The sequence below is a fragment of the Mesocricetus auratus genome, unplaced genomic scaffold, assembly GCF_017639785.1.
Source record: "Mesocricetus auratus isolate SY011 unplaced genomic scaffold, BCM_Maur_2.0 Super-Scaffold_100081, whole genome shotgun sequence".
Lineage (NCBI taxonomy): Eukaryota > Metazoa > Chordata > Mammalia > Rodentia > Cricetidae > Mesocricetus > Mesocricetus auratus.
In genome coordinates, this window is record NW_024429237.1 from 1,827,073 (window position 1) to 1,852,585 (window position 25,513).

General features: G+C 49.7%; 1 protein-coding gene, 1 long non-coding RNA gene and 1 other non-coding gene across 8 annotated transcripts; 2 read left to right on the forward strand and 1 right to left on the reverse strand.

Annotated features, from left to right (window-relative positions):
- Positions 1-4,450: 4,450 nt before the first annotated feature.
- Positions 4,451-24,948, forward strand: Tnpo2 (transportin 2). 5 transcript variants are annotated; one of them, XM_040736765.1, is made up of 25 exons: positions 4,451-4,607; positions 5,973-6,084; positions 7,757-7,832; positions 7,914-8,063; positions 11,953-12,059; positions 12,148-12,281; positions 12,365-12,446; positions 12,520-12,642; positions 12,739-12,857; positions 14,625-14,685; positions 14,787-14,952; positions 15,084-15,236; positions 17,055-17,280; positions 17,477-17,648; positions 18,057-18,143; positions 18,217-18,324; positions 18,407-18,565; positions 20,931-21,018; positions 21,213-21,311; positions 21,763-21,858; positions 22,125-22,230; positions 22,425-22,524; positions 22,602-22,676; positions 22,760-22,887; positions 22,959-24,948. In XM_040736765.1, exons 2-24 carry the CDS (start codon positions 5,986-5,988, stop codon positions 22,865-22,867), a joined length of 2,694 nt encoding a protein of 897 aa, XP_040592699.1. In that variant the 5' UTR covers positions 4,451-4,607; positions 5,973-5,985; the 3' UTR covers positions 22,868-22,887; positions 22,959-24,948. The 5 variants fall into 5 exon arrangements, with proteins under 5 accessions (XP_040592699.1, XP_040592700.1, XP_040592703.1 ...); XM_040736766.1 differs by having other exon boundaries at positions 22,155-22,230; XM_040736769.1 differs by having other exon boundaries at positions 22,155-22,230; positions 22,760-22,861.
- LOC121136408 lies at positions 17,326-17,394 on the forward strand. The gene has a single exon (XR_005873494.1). It is a non-coding gene; the product is annotated as a small nucleolar RNA SNORD41 (small nucleolar RNA).
- LOC121136397 lies at positions 21,583-22,538 on the reverse strand. Of its 2 annotated transcripts, none has more exons than XR_005873484.1 (2): positions 22,402-22,538; positions 21,583-22,256 (listed from the first exon to the last, which is right to left on the reverse strand). It is a non-coding gene; the product is annotated as an uncharacterized LOC121136397 (long non-coding RNA). The 2 variants fall into 2 exon arrangements; XR_005873485.1 differs by having other exon boundaries at positions 21,583-22,253; positions 22,402-22,532.
- Positions 24,949-25,513: the final 565 nt, after the last annotated feature.

Here is a 25,513-nt window from a genome sequence, read left to right on the forward strand (position 1 = left end):
CATGATCTCAGTGCTTGGGAGACAGAGGCAGTTGTATCAGTTCAAGGTAACCCTTGTCTCATGTAGGCTTTCTCCCTAAAACCACATACAGAAATAAAGTTGGTCAGTGTTGACAGCCTGAGAGGATAACATTTGCTCCAGAGCCTGGCCACTGTGGAAGGGTGTTGAAAGTGCTCCATGCAGAGGGAACAGTAGGTATAAAGGTCTAGGGTTCATAGGTCTTGGGGGGGGGTGTTGGAGAATGGGGGAGGAAACACAAGCTAATGGAGTGAAATGTGAGAAATGTCTCCTTGGAAGCCAGCAAAAGTTGCATCTTAAGGACACATAGACACAAGTAGGTCACTGCTACAGCGGCTTAGCCTCTATTCTGGAGTGTGTCAATAAGCAGGGCGAGCTGAAATCCAGGCCTTTCCCATCACAGAGTTTAACACCAGGTGTGTGACTTAGGAAATGTGAAAGGAAATCCAAGTACAGATTTGGGTGAGCCACAACCCTCTTCCACCTGTTACTGTGCTTGTTAGCTGTATGATTCTGTATAAATCACTTACCCTTTTTCATTTATATGTCTGTGTCTGCTTGTGTGTGTACAGAGGTGTTGAATACCCTGGGCCTGGGTTCGAGCCATTTGTCAGCCAGCTGACGGGTGCTGGGAACTGAACCCTGGTTGTATGGAAGAGCACTAAGTGCCTTTAACCATTGAGCTGTCTTTCTAGCCAATTGCTCTGTGTCTGTGACTCAGATCTTAGTGTGTATTTATTTTTGGCCATTTTGAGACAAGATTTTCTCTATGTAGCCCTGGCTGTCCTGGAACTCACTATGTAGACCAGGCTGACCTCAAACACAGAGATCCACCAGACTCTGCCTCCCAAGGGCTGGAATTAAATGTGTGTACTAAACACTTGGCTTTTGGGGAGAGTTTGTGACAGGGTTTCTCTATGTAACCCTGGCTGTCCTAGAACTTTGTAGACAAACTGACCTTGAATTCAGAGATCACCTACTTCTGCCTTCTGAGTGCTGGGATTAAAGGCATGTACCAACACCATCTGTTCTTTTGTTTGTTTGTTTGTTTGTTTTTCAAGACAGGGTTTCTCTGTATTGTCTTGGAAGCTGTCCTGGAACTCGCTTTGTAGACCAGGCTGGCCTGGAACTCACAGAGATCCGCCTGCCTCTGCCTCACGAGTGCTGGGATTAAAGGCGTGGGCCACCTCCGCCCGGCTTCTTTTGTCTGTTTTTAAAGATATGGAGTCATTTTAAATTTGGGTTGTAAAGAGCCAAGGCTGGAGTGTAGCTTAGCCTACATGATCCCCATGACTGCAAAAAGCAAAAGAAGGTATCTGTGTTTACTGTTATTAAAGCCGCTTTCATTGGCTCTCTGAGAGGTTAGCTTACGTTACAGGCTATGTTTTACACTTCTGGTGCATGGTAGCACACACCAACATTGACCTACATCTTGGAGGCCTTGTCTAAAACTTAGACTGGAGCTGCAGAGATGGCAGCCTGGTTGGGAGCATTTGCTGCTCTTGTAGAGGACCTGGGCTTAGGTCCTCTCGAGCTGTTGTTACAGGTGGTTCCTTGTTTCCTCATTGTAAGTTCTGGGTTCTGAACTTAGGCCCTTTGCAAGAGGAATACATGAGGCATCTTTCTAGCCCTTGTAACATTTTTTAGAAAATTGTGTGTGTGTGGGGGCACGATGACATGGACATGGAAGCAGTAGACTTGCCTTGAGTCAGTCAGTTCTATTCTTTCCACCACGTGGGATGAACTCGTTGTCTGGTGTGGTGATAAGTACCTTAACCTGTTTAGCCGTCTTTCTTTCCTGCCTCTCCCAGACACGTTTTAAATGAGAGCTGGAACTCAAGGCCTCATGTATGCTAGGTGAACACTTGAGAGACCATGAGTTACACATTCTAAACACCAAGAGTGGTTGTGGTGAGACTTCTGTAAATTGAGAGTTTGTGTTCACCCATCAGACTCAAAGTTGGGCTTGTGCTAAATGCTTTTAGTTGAAATCAAGTAAATATTGGGTGCATAGGGCCACTGTGAGAATTGCATAGGAAAATAATATTTGGAAACCTCATGGCAGGGAATAAATGCTAAAAACAGAAGGGAGACCCTAGTATAGTGGTGCTCAGCTGTAGTTACCTAGAAGGCTGAGGTGACTGTATAGTTTAACATCAGCCTGGGCAATACAGGAAAGAGAGCATTGGATCAAAATAGCAAAAACAGGTCAGGAAACTTGGCCTGATTCAAAATCTCTTGTGGAGAAAGGAAAGAGACTGCTATTAAGCCTAGTGTTGTGGTCACACTCTTGTGCCCTCAGGAGGCTAAGGCAAGAAGACTGCAGGTTGGAGGCCATCCTGGGGAGCACAGGTAGACCATGCCTCAACAATAGATTTTTTAAAATGGGCCAGTGAGATGACTGGTGGATCAAGGAGCACGCAGGAATGCCTGAAGACATGAGTTCAGTCTCTAGTACCCACAGTGAGAACCAGCTGTGCAAGTAGTCACATGCCATTTGAACACGAACACATTGTTAAAGTATTAAATGGTTTGCATTCCATACTCTACCTGGAGTCAATGCCCATGTTTGATCAAACACTCCCCTCCCTGGAGCCTTCCAACTCTGAGGGACCAGCACCAGCAATAAATAGCTTTTGACGTCCTGAACGCACGGCACCTTGGGACTTGTAGTTTCGAGGGTCACAGATGTGCGTGAGTACTGGCGGGGCGGGGGGGAGGGGAGACAGTTTTGCGCATGTGCAGTGCTGCTGGTCGCACGTGTCTTTTAAGGAGGGTTTCTGTTTATATTAATTTTTAGCTAGTCTATTCGGGAGCTTTCCCTTGATTCTTTCAACTGTGTCTAGTAAAAGAGCCTCCAGTTCTTGCTTTTCGTGAGTGAGCATTGCCCAGACTGCTAATGGGGAAGTGTGCTAAATTGTTTCTCTTTTCAATTTGAGGCATATCTAGCACCTGAAGATCAATAAAATTTAGGACAGGGCTTGGTTGTCCTTTGGGATTAGAGTCCTGGTTGGCTTAGTAAATATTGGTTTAGGCAGGGCACGAAGACAATGAACGGGCAATATTGGGCTGTGCTAAAAGCCAAATTTTCAAAGAATAATTTACAACCAGTCACCCAAGTTTAACTTGGACTGTCTCTAATGGAGCAAGTTAATATCCATTGAAATGGAGGCCTGTGACAGGAAAGAGTGAATCCCTAGGACAGGAAGTTAGAGGAAAACACTGGCGTCCCCGATTCTAGACTGCTCTGCTTTGCAGCTGGAAAGGAAAAGCAGTGCTTTATTGAATTCAGTTGGCAGAAGCATTTATGATCCTACTCTTGCCTAAATTCCCTAGGCAAGGGCTCTCGTCTACCTTCTATCTTCAGGTAGGGAAAGGGGTTAGGTCTTCTGTTCGAATTTACTAGATCTTTTTATTTAAAAAGTTATAGCAGGGGGCTGGAGAGTTGACTCAGCAGTTGAGAGCATTTGTTGCTCTTCATAGGACCTGGGTTCGAGTGCCCGCGCTGCTCACAGCTATCTGGTAGCTCTAGTTCAGGAGATCCAGCACTTGACTTTCACTGCCACTGGACACATCATCAGGCAAAACATCCACACATAAAATTTAAAAAGCTATAGCCTTGTTGTTTGCCCAGGTCCATGTAAAAGTGTTGCAGTATTGGACAATAACAAAGAGCAGAGAGCTGCTCGTGTCTCTGCTATAAAATCCGCCCAAACTGTGTGTCTCGGTCTTTATTCGCGAGTGGGTCGGATGCTGTATAGGGGAACTGGAGAGAATAACCACTTTATATTTCTATTTTCAAGACAGCTTTTTCTTTTCTTTCTTTTTTTTTTTGATGAAAGAATTTTATGATGTAGCCCAGGCTTTCCTGGGACGGTATACTGTTGCCTTACTCCCTATCTCTCTGTCTTCCCTCTCCCGAAGTTCCCAGATTACAGTCTTACTGGTCTCCACGCCGGACTGAGAACAGTTTGCTTTTTAGGGAGTGTAGTAAGGACGCAGTTAGCTTGGTTGAGGGATTCCTAGGCGTATTACACACCGGGAGCACCCATGTACTTGCAATTTTCTAGCTTCAGCAACAAGCTGCAGTCAGGAAGGCTGGAGGGATAGCCCAATGGTTAAAAGTACTGGCTATTCTTGCAGAGGACCCAGGTTTGAATTCAACATCCATATGGCGGCTCACAACCATCTAAACTCCAGTTCCAGGGGGATGTCCAATATCCTCTTCTGGTTCCCACGGCACTGCACGCACAGGGTTCAGGCATTATGCATTTAAAAAGAAGAAGAAAACTGCAGTAAGGAAAAGGAAACGAGATGTTTGGGAGGACCTAACGGCTAGAGAGGCCTAGAAGCGACACTTATCCTGTCACGTGGCCCAACATGGGCAGGGCCACTCTGTCAGATCACGTGTGAGTGCTGCACCCTCCTATTGGCTTGGATAAGCCAGTTTGAACGGCCTACGGAAGCCGAAGCTATTCATTTCGGCCGCGTTTATTTTTTTTTAATTCCCTGGCTTTGGCTCCCTCCTTCCGCGCGAGCCTCTGGAGAAGCTGCAGCACTTAGGCGCCGCCGCTGCCTTCCGGGGCCTGGTAGGTGGACCTCGCTCGGCCGGGGCCCTTTGGTTTCAGCTCTCCTTGAGCCTCCCTGGGTTCTAGGCCTGCGTCGCGTGCCGCCCGGGCGTCGGGGTCGCGCCTGGCTGGGAGGCGGGGAACCGGGTTGGACCAGCTCGCGAGGCCGGCAGAACGGGCCGGGCGGGGGAGGGGGAGCTGAGCCGATCTCAGGGGGTGGGGCCTCGGCGCCCGGGCTGGTTTGGGTGCCACGAGATGCGGGCCAGTGGGGCGGCTGGGGTCGGGCTGGAGGGACCCTGATTGGGGGAAATCGTCGGGGGACGTCTCGAGGATCGGGTGTGTGGGGCGATCTGTTTCGGTGGGGTTTGGTTGGGTCTGATTGGGAAAGACAGCTTTGAAAGTTGAGGTGGGGTGGGTTGTTAGGTCCTGATAGGGAGGGGCGTCAGACTTAAAACCAGAGGGCTTTGGTGGGTCTGACTGTGAGGCGGTGTTGGGATCCGTTGAGGGTAGCGCTCCGGGCGAGTGTTTGTGTGGGACTCTTTAGGGGAAGCTGCAGGGATTGGACAGATGGGGTCTCCGACACGAGGTGGTCGGGGGCTTAAGAGAACTTGATTGGGGGAGCTGACAGAGACCCGTCAGCAGGAATTACTGCTGACTGGGGCGGAGGGAGGGTGAGAGCCAGAGAGGCTTGGCCAGTTCTGATTGGGGCAGGCAGCGGGCACAGGTTCTGGGGGCTTTGGTCGTGGGTTGGGTGGTTTTGACTGGCTCTGGTTCATAGACATTGGAGACCTGTCGGACTTTGCTTGTATTCTGGTTAAGGGGAGTCACTGGGCCGAGTCTAGATCAGAAAGGGGGACACGTGCGTCTGCCGAGCTTGTAGGGCCGGTTTAGGGGAGGTAGCAGGGATGAGAAGGATCTAGACACTTGGGACCTAGAGGAGCTCGGGAACCTAGGAGGCGGCTGGGATCTAGCGGGGCTTGGAGGCTTGCTCTTGGGAGAAGGAATCCTCGTGGACTGAGCCTTCACCTGGAAGACCGCTGGGGTGGGGCCCTCCCCTCCAGGGAGACGGAAGCTGTAGGGCCCTTAACCGAGGGCGGCGGCATGGACCGCCTTGCGAGGAGGGTTCCACGTCGCGCCCCCGCCACAGTTCCCGATGGCTTGATTTTATATCCACCCCCCACTCGCACCCCCGAGCCCGTGGCTGCGTGGCCGAGGATGGCTTAGCTGGCTGGGTCCCTGTACTTGGACAGGCGCGGATCAGAGGCCTCCGCTTGTCCTCGGAGAGCTCTTGCGTCTGCATGCAGCCGCCTCTGCTTTGGGGACTCAGTTTGGGTCTCAAACAGAACCCTAGCGACCCAGCGCTGACCCAGGCCCCTGCCCCTGCAGTTCGCCTTGCGCCATGGACTGGCAGCCAGACGAGCAGGGCCTGCAGCAGGTCTTGCAGCTTCTCAAAGACTCGCAGTCGCCCAACACAGCTACTCAGCGCATTGTGCAGGATGTATCCTTCTTTCCTTCCGGGGCTGATGGAACAGGGCTAATGTCTGCACCTCGTGAATGCTAGAGAGGGAGGGACCACTTCTTGATCCCCAGACTTTGCTGCAAGAGAGAACATGACATGAGACGAGAATTAAAGGCTTAGATCTCTGGGTTCCATTTCCAGAGGTGCAGAAAATGATGGGAATGCCTGATGTTCACTGAGCCCTTAATCCTCTGTTAGAGTGAGTGATGGGGACCTGGAGGCTTAGGAAGGGAAAATGCCTTGGATAAGCCTCAGCTAGAAACCAAGGTGAGAAGCCCAGCCATCTCAGATTTTAGTCCAGTCTGCCTTGTCAGAATATGAGGTGGATGGGAGGGACAGTGGAGTTGCAGCATGAGTGTGGTAGAAAACTTTCTCTCTAGCTGCTTGTTTAAATATATGAGTATCCTGGTTAGTTTTGTTGGCGATTTTGATACATCTATGAAGAAGGACCTGCAATTGACGAATTTTCCATCAGAATGGCCTGTGGGGCATTTTCTTGATTGATGATTGATGCTGGCAGGCCTGCCCTGCCCAGCCCGGCCCAGCCCTTCGTGGATGTTATCTCAGGGTGGGCTGTAGAGGAAAGGTAGCTGAATGTGAGTCTGGGAAGGAGCCAGAGTAAGCAGCTTTCTGCTTTGTTACTTCTCTCCATGAGGAGCTAAAACAAGCCCTTTACTTGATGCCTTGGCTCTTGGTTAGGGTTTTATCACAGCAGCAGAGAAGCAAATTAGAATAAGGAGTTCAGATTTTTAAATGAAATGTTCATGGTGGCACATACTTTTAATCCCAGCACTCAGGAGTCAGAGGCAAGTGAATCTCAAGAGTCTGAGGGCAGCCTGGACTTATTATGTAGACCCTGTCTCAAATATTTGAACAGAATCACGTCTCACTTGGAAATGGGACAAGTCCCCTACCTTTCCTGCAGTGTTGAGGGTAGAAGGGCCAGAAGCTTACTGGTCACTTGTTTTATCATTGAACCACATCCCTGAGTCCTGCTCCCTGGACTCTCAATCGTTCTCTCCTCTCTTGGGGCTGGAGACATTCAGGCTAGGCGTGCATTTTACCACTAAGCTTTATCTCTGGACTGCTCTTTTGAGTCAGCATCTCTCCGTATAACAGAATAAGAACTGAATATGTAGTTCAGTTGGCCTTGAACTCAGGCTGATCTTCCTGTCCCAGCCTCCCCAGTGCTAGGATTACAGGCATGCACCACACCCAGGCAGCCTTCCATTCTGGTTGAGAAAAGCAGGCATCATTGGCGTGCCAAGGTCAGAAATGAATAGCAGCTGCCCTTTTAAGAGGAGTAGACTTCTCTAGCCTACTCCTGCTCTGGCAGAGGGATGGTTCAGAAAGCTTAGACATGTGCCCTGGTCCGTGTGTGGACTTAGTCCTCCTGAAAAGGCCCTGTGGTGCTGTAGGGATAATGATTGGTCAGTGCCATCCCTGGGACTGGCTGCCTAATTGCATTGGTCTTTCACATTCTGAGCCATGCCGAGGAAAAGCACCTGTCTTGGTTTCTTTTTGAGCATGACCATGGGATATAGTCCATGCTGGCCTGGACTTCAAGATCTTGGCCTCAGCTTCCCTAGTTCTGGGATCTCAGGCATACCCCAGTACACCTGGCTTTCCAAGTCCCTTAACAGTTTGACAGAAACTTAAACAACTGAACCAGTTTCCTGACTTCAACAACTATCTGATCTTCGTCCTGACGAGACTCAAATCAGAAGGTATGTTCTCTGTCCCTCCGTGCCATGCAGATCTTGTTTCTGCTCATGCCCAGCCCTCTGACCTTAGCATTGTTCTCACAGATGAGCCAACCCGCTCTCTCAGTGGCCTCATCCTCAAGAATAATGTGAAGGCGCATTACCAGAGCTTCCCGCCTCCTGTGGCCGACTTCATCAAACAGGAGTGTCTCAACAACATTGGCGATGCCTCCTCTCTCATCCGAGCCACCATTGGTGAGGGGGCAATGGGGGTTGTCATCAAGGATACACTAAGGGCTTGCTCTGGGCCGAGAAGCTATTCAGCGTGTGTTCAGGGTATTGCTTACTGAATGCTGCAGCATCCTCTGTGATAGCACTGTTACTACTGGCATCTGACTGGAGAGGAAACTGAGGCACAGAGATGATAAAGGGACTTGCCTGGCAAGTACAGCTTGGAAACAAGCCAGGCAGTGCAGGTCAGTCTTTTTTCCCCCCCGCCCTTTTTCTTTTTGAGTCCAAGCTGGCCTCAAACTTTCCAATCTTCTGTTTCAGCTTCTTTTTTTTTTTTTTTTGGTTTTTTGAGACAGGGTTTTTCTGTGGCTTTGGAGGCTGTCCTGGAACTCGCTTGGTAGTCCAGGCTGGTCTCGAACTTACGGAGATCCGCCTGCTTCAGCTTCTTGAGTGCCTCAGTAACTCAGTGTCCACAGTTTTGTGACATAGTCTGGAACTGTGCCTAAGGTTCAGCCATTGTAATACTTGCTTCCTCTGTCACGTGGAGTCATTAGTAGTATACCTCAAATGATTCATACACAGTGAGAATTAGTTAATGGAGGCACCTTGCTGAATCCAGGAAGGAGAAATAACCTGAGCTCATTACAGCAGAGGACTAAGATTTACTTAGGACTTTTTCTCTTGAGGCTTTTCACTAAAAAGAATAATAGGTGATTGCTTGGCGATGTTTTTAACTTTTTAGTAATTTTGTGTGAGAGGGGGCACATGTATGCCATGCCTGAGTCTGGAGGTCAGAGAAAAACATTGGAAAGTCTGTTCTTACCTTCCACCTTGTGGAGATGGCTCTCTTGTTTTTGCTGCTCAGTCTATTCCAGGCTTCCTGTCCTTCCATCTCCTCTCATCTGAGAGTAGAAGTGATGGCATTACAGGTGCACACCACTGCACCCAGGTCATGTAACTTCTGGGGAAGAAGTCTGTGTCATTCAGCTTGGATAGTGGCTCTTTTTACCTGCGAGTTGTTTTCCCAACTCCCAATTTTTCTTTCTTTTTTTTCCCCATTATATTCTTGAAATCTGTCAACTAAATTTCTTTCTTTCTTTTTTTCTTATTTGTGTGTGATGTGTGTGGGGATTAGAGGTTAATTTTGGAGGTTGTTTTTCTTTATTTGGGCTTAGGCCATTAGGGATGGCAGCAAGTGCCTTTAGCCACTAACCCAGCTTGCTGGCCCTTCTATAGACTTTTAATTAAATGATAGCTATTTATTTAAACCTCAGGAAAGGAAGCCTTAAAAAATAAAGGCTGGTTGTGGTAGTACATACCTATAGTTTTAGCACTCACTGGGAGTTTGAGGTCAGCCTGGTCTAAATTGTTCTAGTCTAGCCTCCAGTGCTCTCAAAAAATAAATAAATGGCTAGATGTGCCTTTAATTTCAGCACTTGGGAGGCAGTAGCAGATGGGTCTCTGAGTTCGAGGCAAGCCTGATCTGCATAATGAATTCCAAACCTGCGAAGTCTATACATGTCCAGATTGTATTTCTTGTCTTTTCCCTTAGCAATATAGTTGTGTCTTTTTTGTTTGTTTCGTTTTGTTTTTCTAATTTGTGTGGAGTGGGTATATAGTGCCACTATTCATGTGTGAAAGTCTGAGAACAACTTTGAGGATTGATTTTTTTTTTTTTTCCCCTACCATGTGGGTCCTAGGGATATCCAAATCAGGTTGTCAGATTTGGTGGCAAGCACCACTCAGCTCTCTCTCTGGTCCTACACTGTACTTTTATAACTATGTATTGTTGACATTGTTACAGTAATTGAAGTCATGAGGAGGGCAATTCAAGTCTGCGAGAGGTTGGGGACATAGCTCAGTTAATGTAGTGTGCCTGTTGTCTGTAGTAAGATGTGCACGGCTCTCTGCAAGTACTGTACCAGCTCCTGTAACACCCTTGGTTTGGCATCTTAGGACCTGGAACTAATCCCCACAGAGTGTCAGGGCTCTGACACTGGATTTTGCTACTCAGCTTGGGCTTTCAAACTTGCAGTCTTCCTGCCTCAGCCTTCCAGGGGCTAGCATTACAAATCTCCATGTGGTACAAGAGAGGCTTTGGGATGTGGCCAGCATAGTGGATGGGGCCGTCCATTATGGGATGGCATCAGCCTCACGTCTATCCAGTCATTTCAAAGAGACTTTTCAATTTCAGTGGTTGGCATCACTTGAGAGTGGTTAGTGGCATCGCCTGCCCTTGTGAAACACTGCCATCTTGTGTTGATGAGTGGTGTGCACATTGGCCACCATGTCCAACTGCCTGTGGCTCCATTATCCTCAGGCCAGGCCTCAGATGAAACCTTCTTCTTAGTACCTATGGATTTCATTATTCTAAGTCAATTTATTGTCCTGTGAACATTAGTCCAGCATCAGTATATTTGTTTAGACACATTCTCTGTGTGTACGTATGCACGTAAGCACATAGACTGGTGTGCCCACCTGTCCACATAGACACGGGCCAGAGGAGGACATCAGATACTCTGTTCTGTCACTCAAAGACTCTGGAGCTAGGCCAGCAAGCCCCAGAAACCCTCCTGTCTCACTGATCACGGCACTGGGATTACAGGTGTGGCCACTACACCTGGCTTTTTTTTTTTTAAATTATTTTTTTAAAGATTTATTTATTTATTACATATACAGGTCATAAGAGGGCAACAGATTGAATTACAGATGGTTGTGAGCCACCACGTGGTTGCTGGGAATTGAACTCAGGACCTCTGGTAGAGCAGTCTGTGCTCTTATCCTCTGAGCCATCTCTCCAGCCCCTACACCTGGCTTCTTATCTGGGTTCTGGGAACTGAACTCGGGTCCTTCACACTTGCTGAGCCGGCACTTTTACTCACTGAGGCGTCTCTCCAGTCCCCATCTGTGGGTTTCTACTAGTCAGTAGAGCCCTCTCTCGTATAAAAGAGCTTTTGTCACCTGACTGCTTGGTCCCACCACCTTCCTGCCCACAGCCTCTCTTTTCCCACTCTGGCCTCTGTTCTGCAACTACACCAGGCTTGCCATACTCCAGCCAAGACACCTTTGCGCTAGATGACTGGAGGCAGCCTCCTCTTCATCTGTTTTAACTTCCCTCAGGTCTTTGCACACATGTCACCTGACCACCATTTTAAAATTGCTCCTCTCTAGCTGGCCTGGTGGCACAGGCCTCTAACCAGCTACTCAAGAAGTGGAGGCGAGAAGATCTGCAGTTTCAGGTCCTGCCTGGCAACTTAATGACATTAACTCAAAAGGCTAATATAAAAAGTTAAAAAAGCCAGTGTTTGTGGTGCCCGCCTTTAATCCCAGCACTCAGGAGGCAGAGGCAGGTAGATCTCTATGAGTTCGAGGTCTACAGAGTGAGTTCCAGGACAGCCTCCAAAACAATACAGAGAAACCCTGTCTCGAAAAACCAAAAAAAGGTTAAAAAAGCAGGGCTGGGTATTTAGCTCAACAGCAAAATGCTTGCCCAGTGTGCACAGGGCCCTAGGTTCAATCCTTGGAACTATGAAATAAAAATATTTGAAAAACAATGTGCTCTCTTTTCAGCCCTTGGCTTGTGGCCACCTTGATCTCTGGCTTATGTCCCTTTACCTCATACCTTCTCTTGAATTCTAAGAGGTGGTTTTGGGCAGATCCCACAACCTAGAACAGAGCTGGTTTTTAGTGAGGCTCAGAGGATGTGTGCCGAGTCACCAAGCACTGCCTGAAGGGGCCCTTGCTCTACTGTAGAGGGCTTTCTTGGCACTCGTGAGGCTTGGGTTTCATCCCCAGCACAGTGTGCCTTGCAGGACTTGCATGGGAGAGAAGAGCCTGTTCCTTTGGAGGGGAGGTAGAGGGATCACTAGGACCTTGCCCAGGCTGAGCAGCTTCCTTTCCCTGGCTGCCCCAGGCATTCTCATCACCACCATCGCTTCCAAGGGTGAGCTGCAGATGTGGCCTGAGCTGCTGCCCCAGCTGTGCAACCTGCTCAACTCAGAGGATTATAATACCTGTGAGGTAGGCGACAAGCAATCCATAGCCTGGCCCAATCAGGGGCTGGAGCTTGGAATAGAACCTACAACCATCTCTCTGCCTCTCTGTTCAGGGAGCCTTTGGAGCCCTGCAGAAGATCTGTGAAGACTCTTCTGAGCTTTTGGATAGTGATGCTCTCAACAGGCCCCTGAATATCATGATCCCTAAGTTCCTGCAGTTTTTCAAACACTGCAGCCCCAAGATCCGGTATGTGAAGTTCCTCAGGGCACAGGGGTCTTAGAGCTGGTGGGCAGGTGCAATTCAGAAGTGACTCGTGCCTTCACTACCAGGTCCCATGCTATTGCCTGTGTGAACCAGTTCATCATGGACCGGGCCCAAGCACTGATGGACAACATCGACACCTTCATCGAGGTGGGTCATGAGACTCAGGTGGATAGGGAGAGGCCGAGGGCCCTCAGGCAGCTGACTTTGTCCTTTCTCACAGCACCTGTTTGCCTTGGCTGTTGATGATGACCCTGAGGTGAGGAAGAATGTGTGCCGCGCCCTAGTGATGCTTTTGGAAGTTCGAATTGACAGGCTCATCCCTCACATGCATAGCATTATCCAGGTGTGCATGGCCAGCACCAAGGGCAGCTGGGTGGCTGCAAGGGGTTGGGGAATCCCCTCAGTTGAGCTGGGTCTCAGCTTCTTCCCATTGCCCCAGTACATGCTGCAGAGGACCCAGGACCACGACGAGAATGTGGCCCTGGAGGCCTGTGAGTTCTGGCTGACGCTGGCCGAGCAGCCCATCTGCAAGGAAGTCCTGGCTTCCCATCTGGTTCAGTGAGTGCTCTAGCTCTCTCTTTCCCTGTGCCTCCCCACTGACCAGTTTTGCTTACCATAGTTCATGTAGTGTTTACTTGATTCCTGTGTACATTGATTTTTATGGAATGTAACTTGTAATGGCTTCAAAAGTTAGGTAACAGGGCTGGGCGGTGGTGGCGCCCGCCTTTAATCCCAGCACTCAGGAGGCAGAGGCAGGCGGATCTCTGTGAGTTCAAGACCAGCCTGGTCTACAAGATGGAGTTCCAGGACAGCCTCCAAAGCTACAGAGAAACCCTGCCTCGAAAAACCAAACCAAAACAAAACAAAAACAATTAGGTAACAGAAGCCAAGCGTGGTGGCTCACACTCATCACGTGTGAGACTAAGGTAAGATGATTGCCACAGATTTTTGAGGCTGATTGGGCTACATAGTTCTATGTCAGTCTGGATTGCATAATGAGGCCCTGCCTCCAAAACAAAACAGAACAGAAAAAGAAAGCACACACTCAGACAAAAGATGAGAAAACAATCCTTCAGCAAACTAAGGCTTCAGCCTGGCCAGACCCAGGTGCTCAGGACAGGAAAGGCATATGCTTTCTTTGTACTGGCTTTCCTTTCAGGCATGGTCTTCCTGCATAGGAAATGCTGTGGCTTTGTTTTTGGAGACAGACTTTCTCTGTGTTCCCTTGGCTGTCCTGGAATTTGCTCTGTAGACCAGGCGGGCCTTGAACACAGAGATCTGTCTGCTTCTGTGCTGGGATAAAAGGTGAGCGCCAGCCACACTGTCTGGCAGACACTAGTGTTAATTCAATTTAGGTGTTCAGAGGCTTGGGTGATACTTTAATTAGAGTAACCTGGAGGAGTTTTATTATCTTTTTGGGTTTTTTAGACAAGTGGGCCTGCTTGGGATTCACGTCCTAACTCCCTCAGACTCTTAAGCGCTAGTGGTAGAGGCGTGTGGCCCCATTGCTGATTTGAGCTCCCTTTCTTTGACTAATCTGGGTCACTTGCCCTTCTCAAATTATTGATAACAAGTAGGGGTTGTGGCTGGAGGGACAGGACTGTCAGGAGGAATGAGACAACCTTGCAGAGAGGGGCAGGATGGTTGTGTCCTTTTTTATGCCTAAGGTTGTGCTCCAGTGTGTGTAATTTGGCTGCTTGTTCCCTGCCGTGGGCCCCGCAGCTTCATCTTGGCAATGCCTGGCTATTGGGTTGGATGTTTGTGCTGTGTGTAGTGCAGCATTTCCAAGTGTTTCAGGGTTCTGGCATTTGAGTTTGGGTCAAGAGCTGTCTGGTGGTACACTCATCACTAAGAGTGATAGATGGGGCAGCTGAATGTGGCAGGAAACACTTTCATCACAGTGTTTGGAGGTTGAGGCGAAAAGTTCATGATGTCCTTTTTATTTTATTTTTTAAATGTATTGGTGTTCTGCTTGCATGTTTGTCTGTGTATCCATGTGTGTGGTGCTCACAGAGGCCAGAATATTTGATTACCTGGGGCTGGAGTTAGAACAGCCCGATGATCTTAACCACTGAGCTATTTCTCGAGTCCCAGTGGCTACATAGACCATTTCAAAAGGAGAGGAAAAATTGTCTCTTAATCATGTTGGCTGAAAATGTTAATTCTCTTAAGGGGAATGAACTGACACAGGACCCCGAAGCATGGGTATATTGAGCAAAGTCTGCCCCTTGCTTAGCATTCCTACCCACAACTCTGTTTCTCTTCAGGATGGCCTCCTCAGCCAGAGCCGCTGCACTCTCACCAACAGTCGGTCTCTCCCCACAGGTTGATCCCTATCCTTGTGAATGGGATGAAGTACTCTGAAATTGACATTATCCTGCTTAAGGTCAGCTGGGGTGTCCACAGTTGGCTAGGGGTGGCCCGGATCATGGGTGTTGGGTTGGAGTCTGCAGCCAGTGCTGAGAAACCTGCCGGGCTGGTCCCTAGGGGGACGTGGAGGAGGATGAGGCAGTACCTGACAGCGAGCAGGACATCAAGCCACGTTTCCACAAGTCACGCACAGTGACGCTGCCCCATGAGGCTGAGCGGCCTGATGGCTGTGAGGACGCTGAGGATGATGATGATGACGACGCTCTGTCGGACTGGAACCTGAGTAGGTAGTAGGCCAGCTCCTCAGGCGGGGAGAAGCTGGTGCTGACAGCTTGGAATTGCTGGTGACATTAGTCTCCAGCTGAATACCTGCCACACAGGCCTCTCTGACCCTCGTCCAATTGTCCCCTTCAGGGAAGTGCTCAGCAGCTGCACTGGATGTCCTTGCCAATGTCTTCCGGGAGGAACTGCTGCCCCACCTGCTTCCCCTGCTCAAGGGCCTCCTGTTCCACCCTGAGTGGGTTGTCAAGGAGTCAGGGATCCTGGTGCTGGGTGCCATTGCTGAGGGTGAGTCCCCATCATTTGATCAGCATCTACCTGGGCTGACCTGGGCAATGCCAGTGAGGAATGCAACTCCACATCACAGGCCAGGCCTCCTCATCCTTTCCTTTCTTGGTTTTTTTTTTTTTTTTTGAGACAGGGTTTCTCTGTATTGTTTTGGAGGCTATTGGTCCAGCCCGGCCTCGAACTCACAGAGATCCGCCTGCCTCTGCCTCCCGAGTGCTGGGATTAAAGGCGTGCGTCCCCACTGCCTGCTTCCTCATTCTCTCCCCATCGCTCTGTTGTCTCTTCCCCTCGCTTGGCTTGAAAGACACACCCTGATCCTACCTGCCACTCCTGCTACCGCTAGCAAGTTCTCGGCATACTAGCCCTCTTCCTGGTTCTCACAAGCAGGTGATTGTATGACGGCTCAAGCATAGACAACAGCTGTAGTGCCCACTTCAGGTCCTTCCTTAGTGCCCATCCCACGGGGTACCCACGCATCAGGGTCTATTCATGGGAACTCCATCCACATATCCAGGGCTAAGCCCAGGCTTCATACATGGGCAGATTGAGCTACGTAGGCTGATAGCACTTCCCTCAGTGTACATCTGGGCTCAAACCTGATTCTTGCTGTTAGGGTTCCCACCATGGTTAGAAAGTGCCTAGTTTGGAGTTTCCTTAATTTTTTTTTATAAATTTTTATTTAAATTAGAAACTTTCTTTTTTAATATTTTATTTATGTATTTATTGTGTATACAGTCTTCTGCCTTCATGCCAGTGGAGGCACCAGATCTCATTCAAGGTGGTTGTGAGCCACCATGTGGTTGCCAGGAATTGAACTCAAGACCTCTGGAAGAGCCGGGTGTTGGTGGTGCACACCTTTAATTCCAGCACTTGGGAGGCAGAGGCAGAGGCAGGCGGATCTCTGAGTTCTAGGCCAGCCTGGTCTACAAAAGGAGTTCCAGGACAGTCTCCAAAGCAATATAGGGAAACCCTGTCTTGAAAAACCAAAAAAAAAAAAAAAAAACCTCTGGAAGAGCATCAAGCACTCTTAACCGCTGAGCCAACTCTCCAGCCCTCATTTTTATCTTTATTGTTACTGTTTTAATTATTTACAGAGGTTTTTGTTTGTTTGTTTGTTTTGCAGTACTAGGAGTAAAACCTTAGGTTTCATTGGATAGTGGTAGCAAATCCCCCCCCCTTTAATATTTACTCACTTATTATGTATACAGTGTTCTGGCATATATACGTCCATGCCAGAAGGGCACCAAATCTCATTACAGATGGTTGTGAGTCACCATGTGGGTATTGGGAATTGAACTCAGGACCTCTGCAAGAGCAGCCAGTGCTCTTAACTTCTGAGCAACTTACATATTCTGACCTCTGGGTGCCTGCACATCAGCACACCTTCTCACACAAAAATAAATGAGAGAGAGAGAGAGAGCGTACAAATAGCTCAGGTTTCAAGTTGAGAAGCAGTTTCTCTCCATTTGGGTCCTTGCTGTCCATGAAGTCTTAATTCACTGAGTAATTCTGCACGTTTTGATTAGTCTGGTGTTATTTTGAAGAGTGAGTGTGTGTGCCTTCTTGGTAATGTGCTAGCCTCGATCTTGTGGCATGCTCCTGCCTTGTTCTAAGTGCTGGTATTACAGTTTTGAGCTTCCGCCCAGCCAGAATTTGAACCACATCCAGCTCCAGGGTATCTCTGTGTCTTCTCTTGCTGCCATCTTTCCTGGGCTCTTAAATGCCTCCAAGCCTCAATTTTCCCAGCTATTAGGTTGGGTTGGATATGTGTAAGCCTCAGCCTTCTCTTAAAGATTTCCTGTCTCTGGGTTACTGCAGGCTGCATGCAGGGAATGGTGCCCTATCTACCTGAGCTGATTCCACACCTCATCCAGTGCCTGTCAGACAAGAAGGCCCTGGTACGCTCCATTGCCTGCTGGACGCTGAGCCGCTATGCCCACTGGGTAGTCAGCCAGCCCCCTGACATGCACCTCAAGCCTCTGATGACAGAGTTGCTCAAGCGTATCCTGGATGGCAACAAGAGGGTACAGGAGGCAGCCTGCAGGTGAGCCTTGCCCCCTGACCCCGTCTGCACAGCGGCCCCACACCCTGGGAAGTGATGACGCCTTTGACTGCTGACACACACTGATCTCTGTCGTATTCGTACTGGCTGATCCCACATTCATGCTCCCTAGCTTCCTGTGGTGCAGTGCCATCTGCTAGAGTGCTGTAAGCTTTCCTTCCTATCTTTCATCCACCAGTGCCTTCGCTACCCTGGAGGAAGAGGCATGCACAGAGCTGGTTCCCTACCTCAGCTATATCCTTGACACTCTTGTTTTTGCCTTTGGCAAATACCAGCACAAGAACCTGCTCATCCTCTATGATGCCATTGGTACCCTGGCCGACTCTGTGGGCCACCACCTCAATCAGCCGGTGAGACGCTAGAGACCCTCTGCCCTGTCCTTGTGCCCCTTAGCATCTGGTGTAAGATGCTAGGGACATGACCTGCCTGCTTGACAGGCAGGCTGAAGCGCTTTATTTAATTAGCCTTTCCCATACCCTGCCTCTGGTATAGTGTGGAGGTGGACAGTTATGAGGCAGCATGGTCAGTGCTATGCTCAGGGAGTGCAGTGACCTGTGGGAAGCAGGAGGCCCTACTCAGGTTTCTGGGAGTGGGAGGAAGGGAAGGATTTACTAAGGACAGACAGATGAGAAGCATCAGCAGGGCTTCCAGATTTTGAACTATGGCCAGGATCCTGGATGTCATCCTTTAAGGGACAGCATTGACTGAGTTAGGCTGCCAACCTGTCTAGGAAGCCCAATCTCCCACTCCTTCTCCAGGAATACATTCAGAAGCTCATGCCTCCACTGATCCAGAAGTGGAATGAGCTCAAGGATGAAGACAAGGACCTCTTCCCCCTGCTGGAGGTGAGTGGGCTTAGGTCCTCCCTCAGAGTCCTCTCTCCTGGCCAGAGCTCACCCTTGCCCTTCTCCCTGCCAGTGCCTGTCATCTGTGGCCACTGCTCTGCAGAGTGGCTTCCTGCCCTACTGTGAGCCTGTCTACCAGCGCTGTGTTACCCTGGTGCAGAAGACACTGGCCCAGGCTATGGTGAGCACCCTTGGCCCTCTGTGAGCTTGCTGTGCTGTCCAGGTTCTAGCCTTCCTCCCTCATCTGCCCCCTTTGTATCCAGATGTACACACAGCACCCTGAACAGTATGAGGCCCCTGACAAGGACTTCATGATCGTTGCACTGGACCTGCTTAGTGGCTTGGCTGAGGGCCTGGGTGGCCATGTGGAGCAGCTGGTAGCCCGAAGTAACATCATGACATTGCTCTTCCAGTGTATGCAGGTGAGGGGCTACCCTACATAGGCTACACTGAAGTCAGGCCACACCTAAACAGGCCAAGGGGACTTTTTCTAGGCCGTAATAGTTCAACTGCCATAGTTGACCCTGGGGCTAGTCAGGGCCTTGATTGTGCCCAGGGAATGTCAACGAAAGGAGCCCTTAAAAATCAAAATCTCACAGGCTGCAGAGCGCTCGCCGCTCTTGCAGAGCACCTGGGTTTGGTTGCCAGCACCCACCCACGTGGTAGCTCACAACCATCAAACTCCAGCTCTCTTCTAGTCTTTGTGTGTACATGGTGCACAGACATACATGCAGGCAAAACTCTAATTACACACTTAAGGTGAAAACAAATACATACTTTTTCTTAGAGATTCTGGGAATGGTATTACATGATCTTAAAAGCCCAGCATTCAGGAATCAGAGGCTTACAGGTCTCTGAATTTTTGGTCAGTCAAGCTACATAGTGAAACCTTGTCTCTAAAATAAAATAGTCAATTCTGTGCTGTTGAGATGGCTCAGTAGGTGGAGATATCTACCATATGGTCTATGACAACCTGACCAGAGAACCCGGACACACATGAGTGAGTGAACCAGCTCTAGTTGACCTCTGACCGCCACATGTCTGTCATGGCACTTTTACTTGCTCATGCATACACAGATTAAATTAATAAAAATTCTACAGCTGGGGAGATAGCTGTGTAAACATGGTGAGCTCCACAGCCTGGATTTTGGCTTTTTTAAGCAGTTATGTTTAGTGGCACCTGCTTGTAATCCCAGCTGTGGGGAGACAGACATAGAGGCAGTAGTTCCTGGGGCTTCTGGCCAATTACTCTGTTCTAATTAGTGCTCTCAGGCCAGTGAGAGACCCTGTGTCACAAAACAAAGGGGAAGGCTGGGATAGGCAGCGGGAGAGCTCCTGCTTACCATGTGTAAGGCTCTAGCAACCTCCAACACTAACATCTACAAATAAATGTTGGGTGGTTCCTCAGGAATGACACCTGGTTTTTGCCTGTCGTCCCATGCACAGGTGTCCGCCATACCCTACCCACACATAAATACAATACCATTTTTTGTCAAGAAACGTAGTGCGGGTTTTGATCTCAAAAATAAAGTGTAGGTACAGGCCTTTATTTAATCCCAGCTCTTACATGCAGAGATAGGTGGATCTCTGTGACTTCCACGCTAACCAAGCTATGTAGTGAGACCATGTCTTAAAAATGTGTGTGTGTGAGCTGGGTGTTGGTGGTGCACACCTTTAATCCCAGCACTCAGGAAGCAGAGGCAGGCGGATCTTTTGTGAGTTGGAGGCCAGCCCGGTCTACAGAGTGAGTTCCAGGACAGCCTCCAAAACAATACAGAGAAACCCTGTCTCGAAAAAAAAAAAAAAGTTGTGTGTGTATGTGTGTATATATACACATTTGTATATGGGCTAGAGAGATGACTTAGTCAGTAAAGTGCTTGTTGCACAAGAATAGGAACCTGTGTCGGGCGTTGGTGGCGCAGGCGGATCTCTGTGAGTTCGAGACCAGCCTGGTCTATAAAAGCTAGTTCCAGGACAGCCTCCAAAGCCACAGAGAAACCCTGTCTTGAAAAACCAAAAAAAAAAAAAAGAATAGGAACCTGCATTTAATCTCCATCACCCAAGGGAGCAGAGACTGAAGTGTTGGCTTATGTTAAGGGTACATACTGCTCTTCCTGAAAACCTCAGTTTGGTTCCAGCACGCATGTTAGGTAGCTGACAATGACAACTGTCTGTATGTATAACTCTAGGTCTTCAGGGGATCCGACTCCCATTGTAGCCTCCAAGGATACCTGTACAACTCGTCCCCAGCATATAAACATAATTAAAGATAAAAATAATGGGTGAAGCTGCACAGAGGTACCTGTGATCCCATCACTGGGAAAATAGAGACAGAAGGATCCTTGGAGTTCTCTGGCCAGCTGTGTCTAGCTGTGTTTCAGTGAGCTTAGGTTTAGAAAGAAATTTTGTCTCAAAACTAGGGTTGGGTGGCAATCCAGTGTGCATGAGCCCTTGTGCTACATATGGTAGTAAGCCTGGTTTGTGTAGCAGACCCTGTCTCAATAAATAAAACTTAGGAGTGTGTTTAATACAACTTATTTTGTTTGTGGTTAGGGGGTTGGGGATGGAACAGGGTTCTGGAGGTTTTCAGTAAATGCTTACCAGTGAACCTCACTGCCAGGTCCTGGCAACAGGCTATAGTTTAGTCGGAGGTAGCTAACAGTAGGGACAGCCCTGCACCACAGCCAATGTTTGTGGTCAGGATACGCTCTAGGGACTGTGCCACCTCAGCTGGCTTGGATGGAAGGAGTGGGAGCCCTGTCATTTTGCCACCTCTCCCAACTCCAGGATTCCATGCCTGAGGTCCGGCAGAGCTCCTTCGCCCTTCTGGGAGACCTTACCAAAGCCTGCTTTATCCACGTCAAGCCCTGTATCGGTAGGCTACCCCCTTTGCCCTATCCTATGGCCCCAGTACTGGCCTCCAGTGACGGAGACATACCCTGGGAGGCCCATGACTGGACTGGGATGTATTCATACTGTTTGAATGGACTGTCCAGCCAGTTCTGGGAGTGTGGCTTCATTGGCCTTTCTGCTCAGTTTTTTCTCTTTCTGCTCTTTTCGTTCCATTAGCTGAATTCATGCCTATCCTGGGCACCAACCTGAACCCCGAGTTCATCTCTGTCTGTAACAATGCCACCTGGGCCATTGGGGAGATCTGCATGCAGATGGGTGAGTGCCCTGCAAGTGGCAGACTGCCCCTTCATTGGTCTGTTTCTGTCCTGGGGTCCCTCAAGGAATGCCGCTGATTGTCCAGGGTCAGGATCATGCTTTGATTTCCCTGACAGGTGAAATCAAATAACTAAAAAGCCATTTATGAGGTGGGGTAGATGGTCTGTTCTGCTGGACCATCTCATGTAACTGTCTTCCCGGAAGGTCCAGTGGGATCAGTTGGGTGACTGGCCTCCTGACCTTGTGGGTAGTGAATTCAGAGACTCCTTTGGGTGGGTCTGTTGTGGCTGTGGACTTGGCTGGGAGCATCCGGAGGAGATTCTTTATTCTCTTAGGCTTTGTGGTGCAGCAGTCCACATAGAACTGGGGACATGGATTGGGGTCAGCCGTACCCAGCTGGCCTTCCGTGGGTGGAGTGGGCCATGAAGGGCTCTGAATGACTGGTCCCTAGGGGCAGAGATGCAGCCCTATGTGCAGATGGTCCTCAACAATCTGGTGGAGATCATTAACAGGCCCAACACGCCCAAGACACTACTGGAAAACACAGGTGAGTACCAGGCCTGGGCTGAGAGGGAGAGTTCCAAGAAGGGTGTCAACACCTGAAATGGGATTCTGGGAGGAACCCAAGAAAGAATACTGGTTTTAGAGTATATGGGAAAAGACCCAGGCTGCGTGGGGAGGATATTTATATGGGCCAAACTCAAAGGCCCAGGATAGCCATAGGGTCCTTCAGTTGGGGCCTGTGGGACGGGGCTCGGTGCCTCCTGCCAGAGGCCCCGCCACGTACCGTCCCGGGGCCACTCGGGGTTGCAGGTCGCCTGACGAGTCCCTCTGCCATTCCAGCCATCACCATCGGCCGCCTGGGCTACGTGTGCCCACAGGAGGTGGCACCCATGCTGCAGCAGTTCATCCGGCCTTGGTGTGTGCCTGCCTGGGTGGGACCTGCTGGGGGTGGGCAGGACAGCTTTGCTCCCAACGCCACCCCCATGGATGCATGTGGGAGACCTGTGCCCATGGACACCCCACCCCTACCCCTTCCCTCCATCCAGCCTTCACTTATGCTTGTCCAGACCCAAACCCATCCACTGACCTGCTGCCCTCCTCCATGGCCAGGTGCACGTCCCTTAGGAACATCCGGGACAACGAGGAGAAGGATTCTGCCTTCCGAGGCATCTGCATGATGATTGGTGTCAATCCTGGGGGTGTTGTGCAGGTCCGGGCAGCGGGACTCAGAGGGCAGGGCGGGGGCTGGCTTGGGCGGCCCCTCACATGGGATCCGTCATGTTTCAGGACTTTATTTTCTTCTGCGATGCTGTAGCCTCCTGGGTGAGCCCGAAGGATGACCTTCGGGACATGTTTTATAAGGTGAGACTCCTGGTCCCATAGGCATCCTGGGAGTAGACACCACAGGCTTGCCCCAGCCCATTGTCACCCCTACTTTACTGCAGATCCTCCATGGCTTCAAAGACCAGGTCGGGGAGGAGAACTGGCAACAGTTCTCAGAGCAGTTCCCTCCTCTGCTCAAGGAGAGGCTGGCAGCCTTCTATGGGGTCTAGGCGAACGAGGAGACCACCAGGTGAGCAGGCCTTTCAGTACTTAGGCCTGTCAGACAAGGATGAAGACCCTGACCCTCTCTCTCCCCTACAGGTTTCTGTCTGCGTCATCGTCGGAGGGTGTGCTGGGGAATGTGCTGCTTCCAGAAGTCACTGTGCCCTGGTCCAGGGGGGTTAGGGAGGAGTGAGTGGGACCTCTATTCGGATGCTACTTAGCCTGTGCATCTGTCCATCTGCTGGTCCACTTGCCCCACCGGGCCTGACGAGTGGCAGGTGGGTGGGGACTCCATGCTCATCCTACAAATAGGGAGGGGGGTGGGACTTGTTGGTGGGCAAGAGTTCTCTAGGCTCTAATCTGGGTCATCTCAGGCAGCCCATTGGGCCAGCCATGTGGGAGGGAGGAATCCTAAGGCCTGCCGAATCCGGTGTCAGATAAGGCAAGGGAATTACAGGTGGGGAGGGGGTTTCTTGTAGAGAAGCATACACTCACATGTACACATGTGGACACGCATGTGCGGGCACCGCAGCCAGCTAGGCTGGGCCAGCCATCCCACCATTTCCTCGACTGCATGGAGACAGTAGAATTAGTGAACCCCCAAATATGCCTATGGCCTTCTGTGTACCTTGCATCTAGAGTATAAGAAGCTTCCGCTGTTTTGCCGGAATTGGCGGTGATTGGGAGGGCTGGGAGGTTTGGGGGACCTCAGCTGGGCCCCCAGGGCCAAGGGAGGAGGGTGGTCATTGTGGGGCTACCCTCTCAGCACTTGCACACTTTGGACCTGCTCCATACACTTGCTACCAGCCTCGTGGTAGCCTCATTTAGTGTGTCCCCATCTTTGTTACATCCCAGCCAGCAGCAGAATGGGGACCATTGGAGCAGCTGGGACTAAGGCTATCCTGTAGGCTTTTCCTGTGCTCCAAAGGTATTTAAAGGCATAGGCCTGGGACTACTTTTCCTTAAGAGAGCTAAGGGCAGCCAGAGCAGCTGGCATTTCTTGGATCGCTCTTGAAACAGCTTCAAGGATAGCCCAGTTCTGTCCCTGAGAACTCAAGAGCTGGGACAGCATGGTGAGGATAGAAGATGAAAGTTTACTGGGTCCAGCAAGACTTGAAGGCTTGGAGGAGCAGGGTGTACCCAGGGCTTCAAACTTTGTCCCTTTTGGGACTCTATGCTCATCACAGTGTCCACTGGACTCAGAATCCCCCACCAGATTGGTACACTAGTTCTAAAAATGCTTGAAGAAATTGGTGGGGGATGCCATCAAGGTAGGAGAGGCATTCTGAGAGGAGGGAGGCATGATTATTTCCAAATCGGCCTTGCAAGATCCCTGAACGTTTATCCTCCATCCCCTTCCTTGCTTCTTACTGCTTTGGAGGTCCATTATATTTTGGGCTTTGACCCGAGTTCTGCACCTTAGGACCTGTTCCATCATCCCTCTGAGGACCTGGACCTTACCCCATCCAGGCCATGTGTCTTCTCTCTAGTAGGGTCAGGCCCTGCCTCTATTCCCAGGGACACTTAGTGCACATTCCATAGCTCAGCTAGTGGTCCCCAGCCCCTCCAGCCTCAAACTTGAGCAGGTCTCTGGAAGCCATTTGTAGGGAAAATTTTTTAAAAGAAAAATACCATTAGCTCTCTGTAACTGCACTTCTTTGGAGCATCCTCTGCTGGGTCTTGGGGTGGATTGATGGATGACTGTCAGATGGAGTTGTGACCACCTCTGCCCAAGGTGGGGTTCCAACCACCTTCAGGAAAGGGAGCCCAATTCTTGTATTTTCCCTTTTTTATTTTATTTTATTTTTTTAAAGAAATAATTTAATTTTTTAATTTATTTTTTAGTTGGCTTTTGCACAATGAAGTTTCAGTTTCTTAACCTTCCTTGCCCAGGGCTGCGGATACAGACTGACCTTGATCTGCAGCCCCCCCCCCAGCCCCCCATTTCCCTGAGTCTTTCATTACCATTACCCTGTGGGCTCCCAGGTCTGTCCATCTGTTACTGTGCTGTGCTGGGGACTATCGCCTAGGTGGCGTGAGATTCCACTTGTGTAGAACTTTGTTGAGTAAAGGTCAGTTTCTTGTGAAACCCTTGATGTCTGCTTTCCTAGTCCTTGGCTTTGGTGGTAGAGTGGTGGACGTGGGCCTTTCTGGGACTCCAGGGCAGTGGAGTGAGGACGAGAGCATCCATGGGCTCTGCGAGGAATAAGGTAGAGCAGGGCACCTGAGGGTGAGTTGAGATGGCAGCTGGTCCTGGTGGGCTACATGATTGGGCCAAGAGGCTATCAAGTTTGCCCCAATTGAGACCTTGTCTCAAAAAGTGGAGCTAGAATTCCCTTCATGAGATCAAATTGAGGGACCAAGGAAACCTGTTTCCATCTTGGTAATGTGGGAAGGTGAGTGTGAACTCTGGTGATTAGATATTCTCCATGATTAATAACCCAATAAAGGGCTGCTGTACATTAAACCTTACTGCAAAGCCTTAAAGCAGACACAACTTTGGGTCACTGGGCAGGCTAAAAATTCTTGGAGTTATTAAAATAACAACTGGCCAGGTGGTGACACATGCTTTTAATCCTAGCACTTAGGAGACAGAGGCAGATGATTTCTGTGAGTTCAAGGCCAGCCTGATCTATAGAGTGAAATCTAAGACA

What these genes read in the sequence shown, in the direction of transcription:
- Tnpo2 (XM_040736769.1), top strand. Translation starts at nt 5,986, where the DNA reads ATGGACTGGCAGCCAGACGAGCAGGGCCTGCAGCAGGTCTTGCAGCTT. An exon ending in CACTGCAGCCCCAAGATCCG is followed by an intron (nt 12,282 to 12,364) that starts GTATGTGAAGTT and finishes CTTCACTACCAG; the next exon opens with GTCCCATGCTATTGCCTGTG. An exon ending in CAGCAGTTCATCCGGCCTTG is followed by an intron (nt 22,231 to 22,424) that starts GTGTGTGCCTGC and finishes CTCCATGGCCAG; the next exon opens with GTGCACGTCCCTTAGGAACA.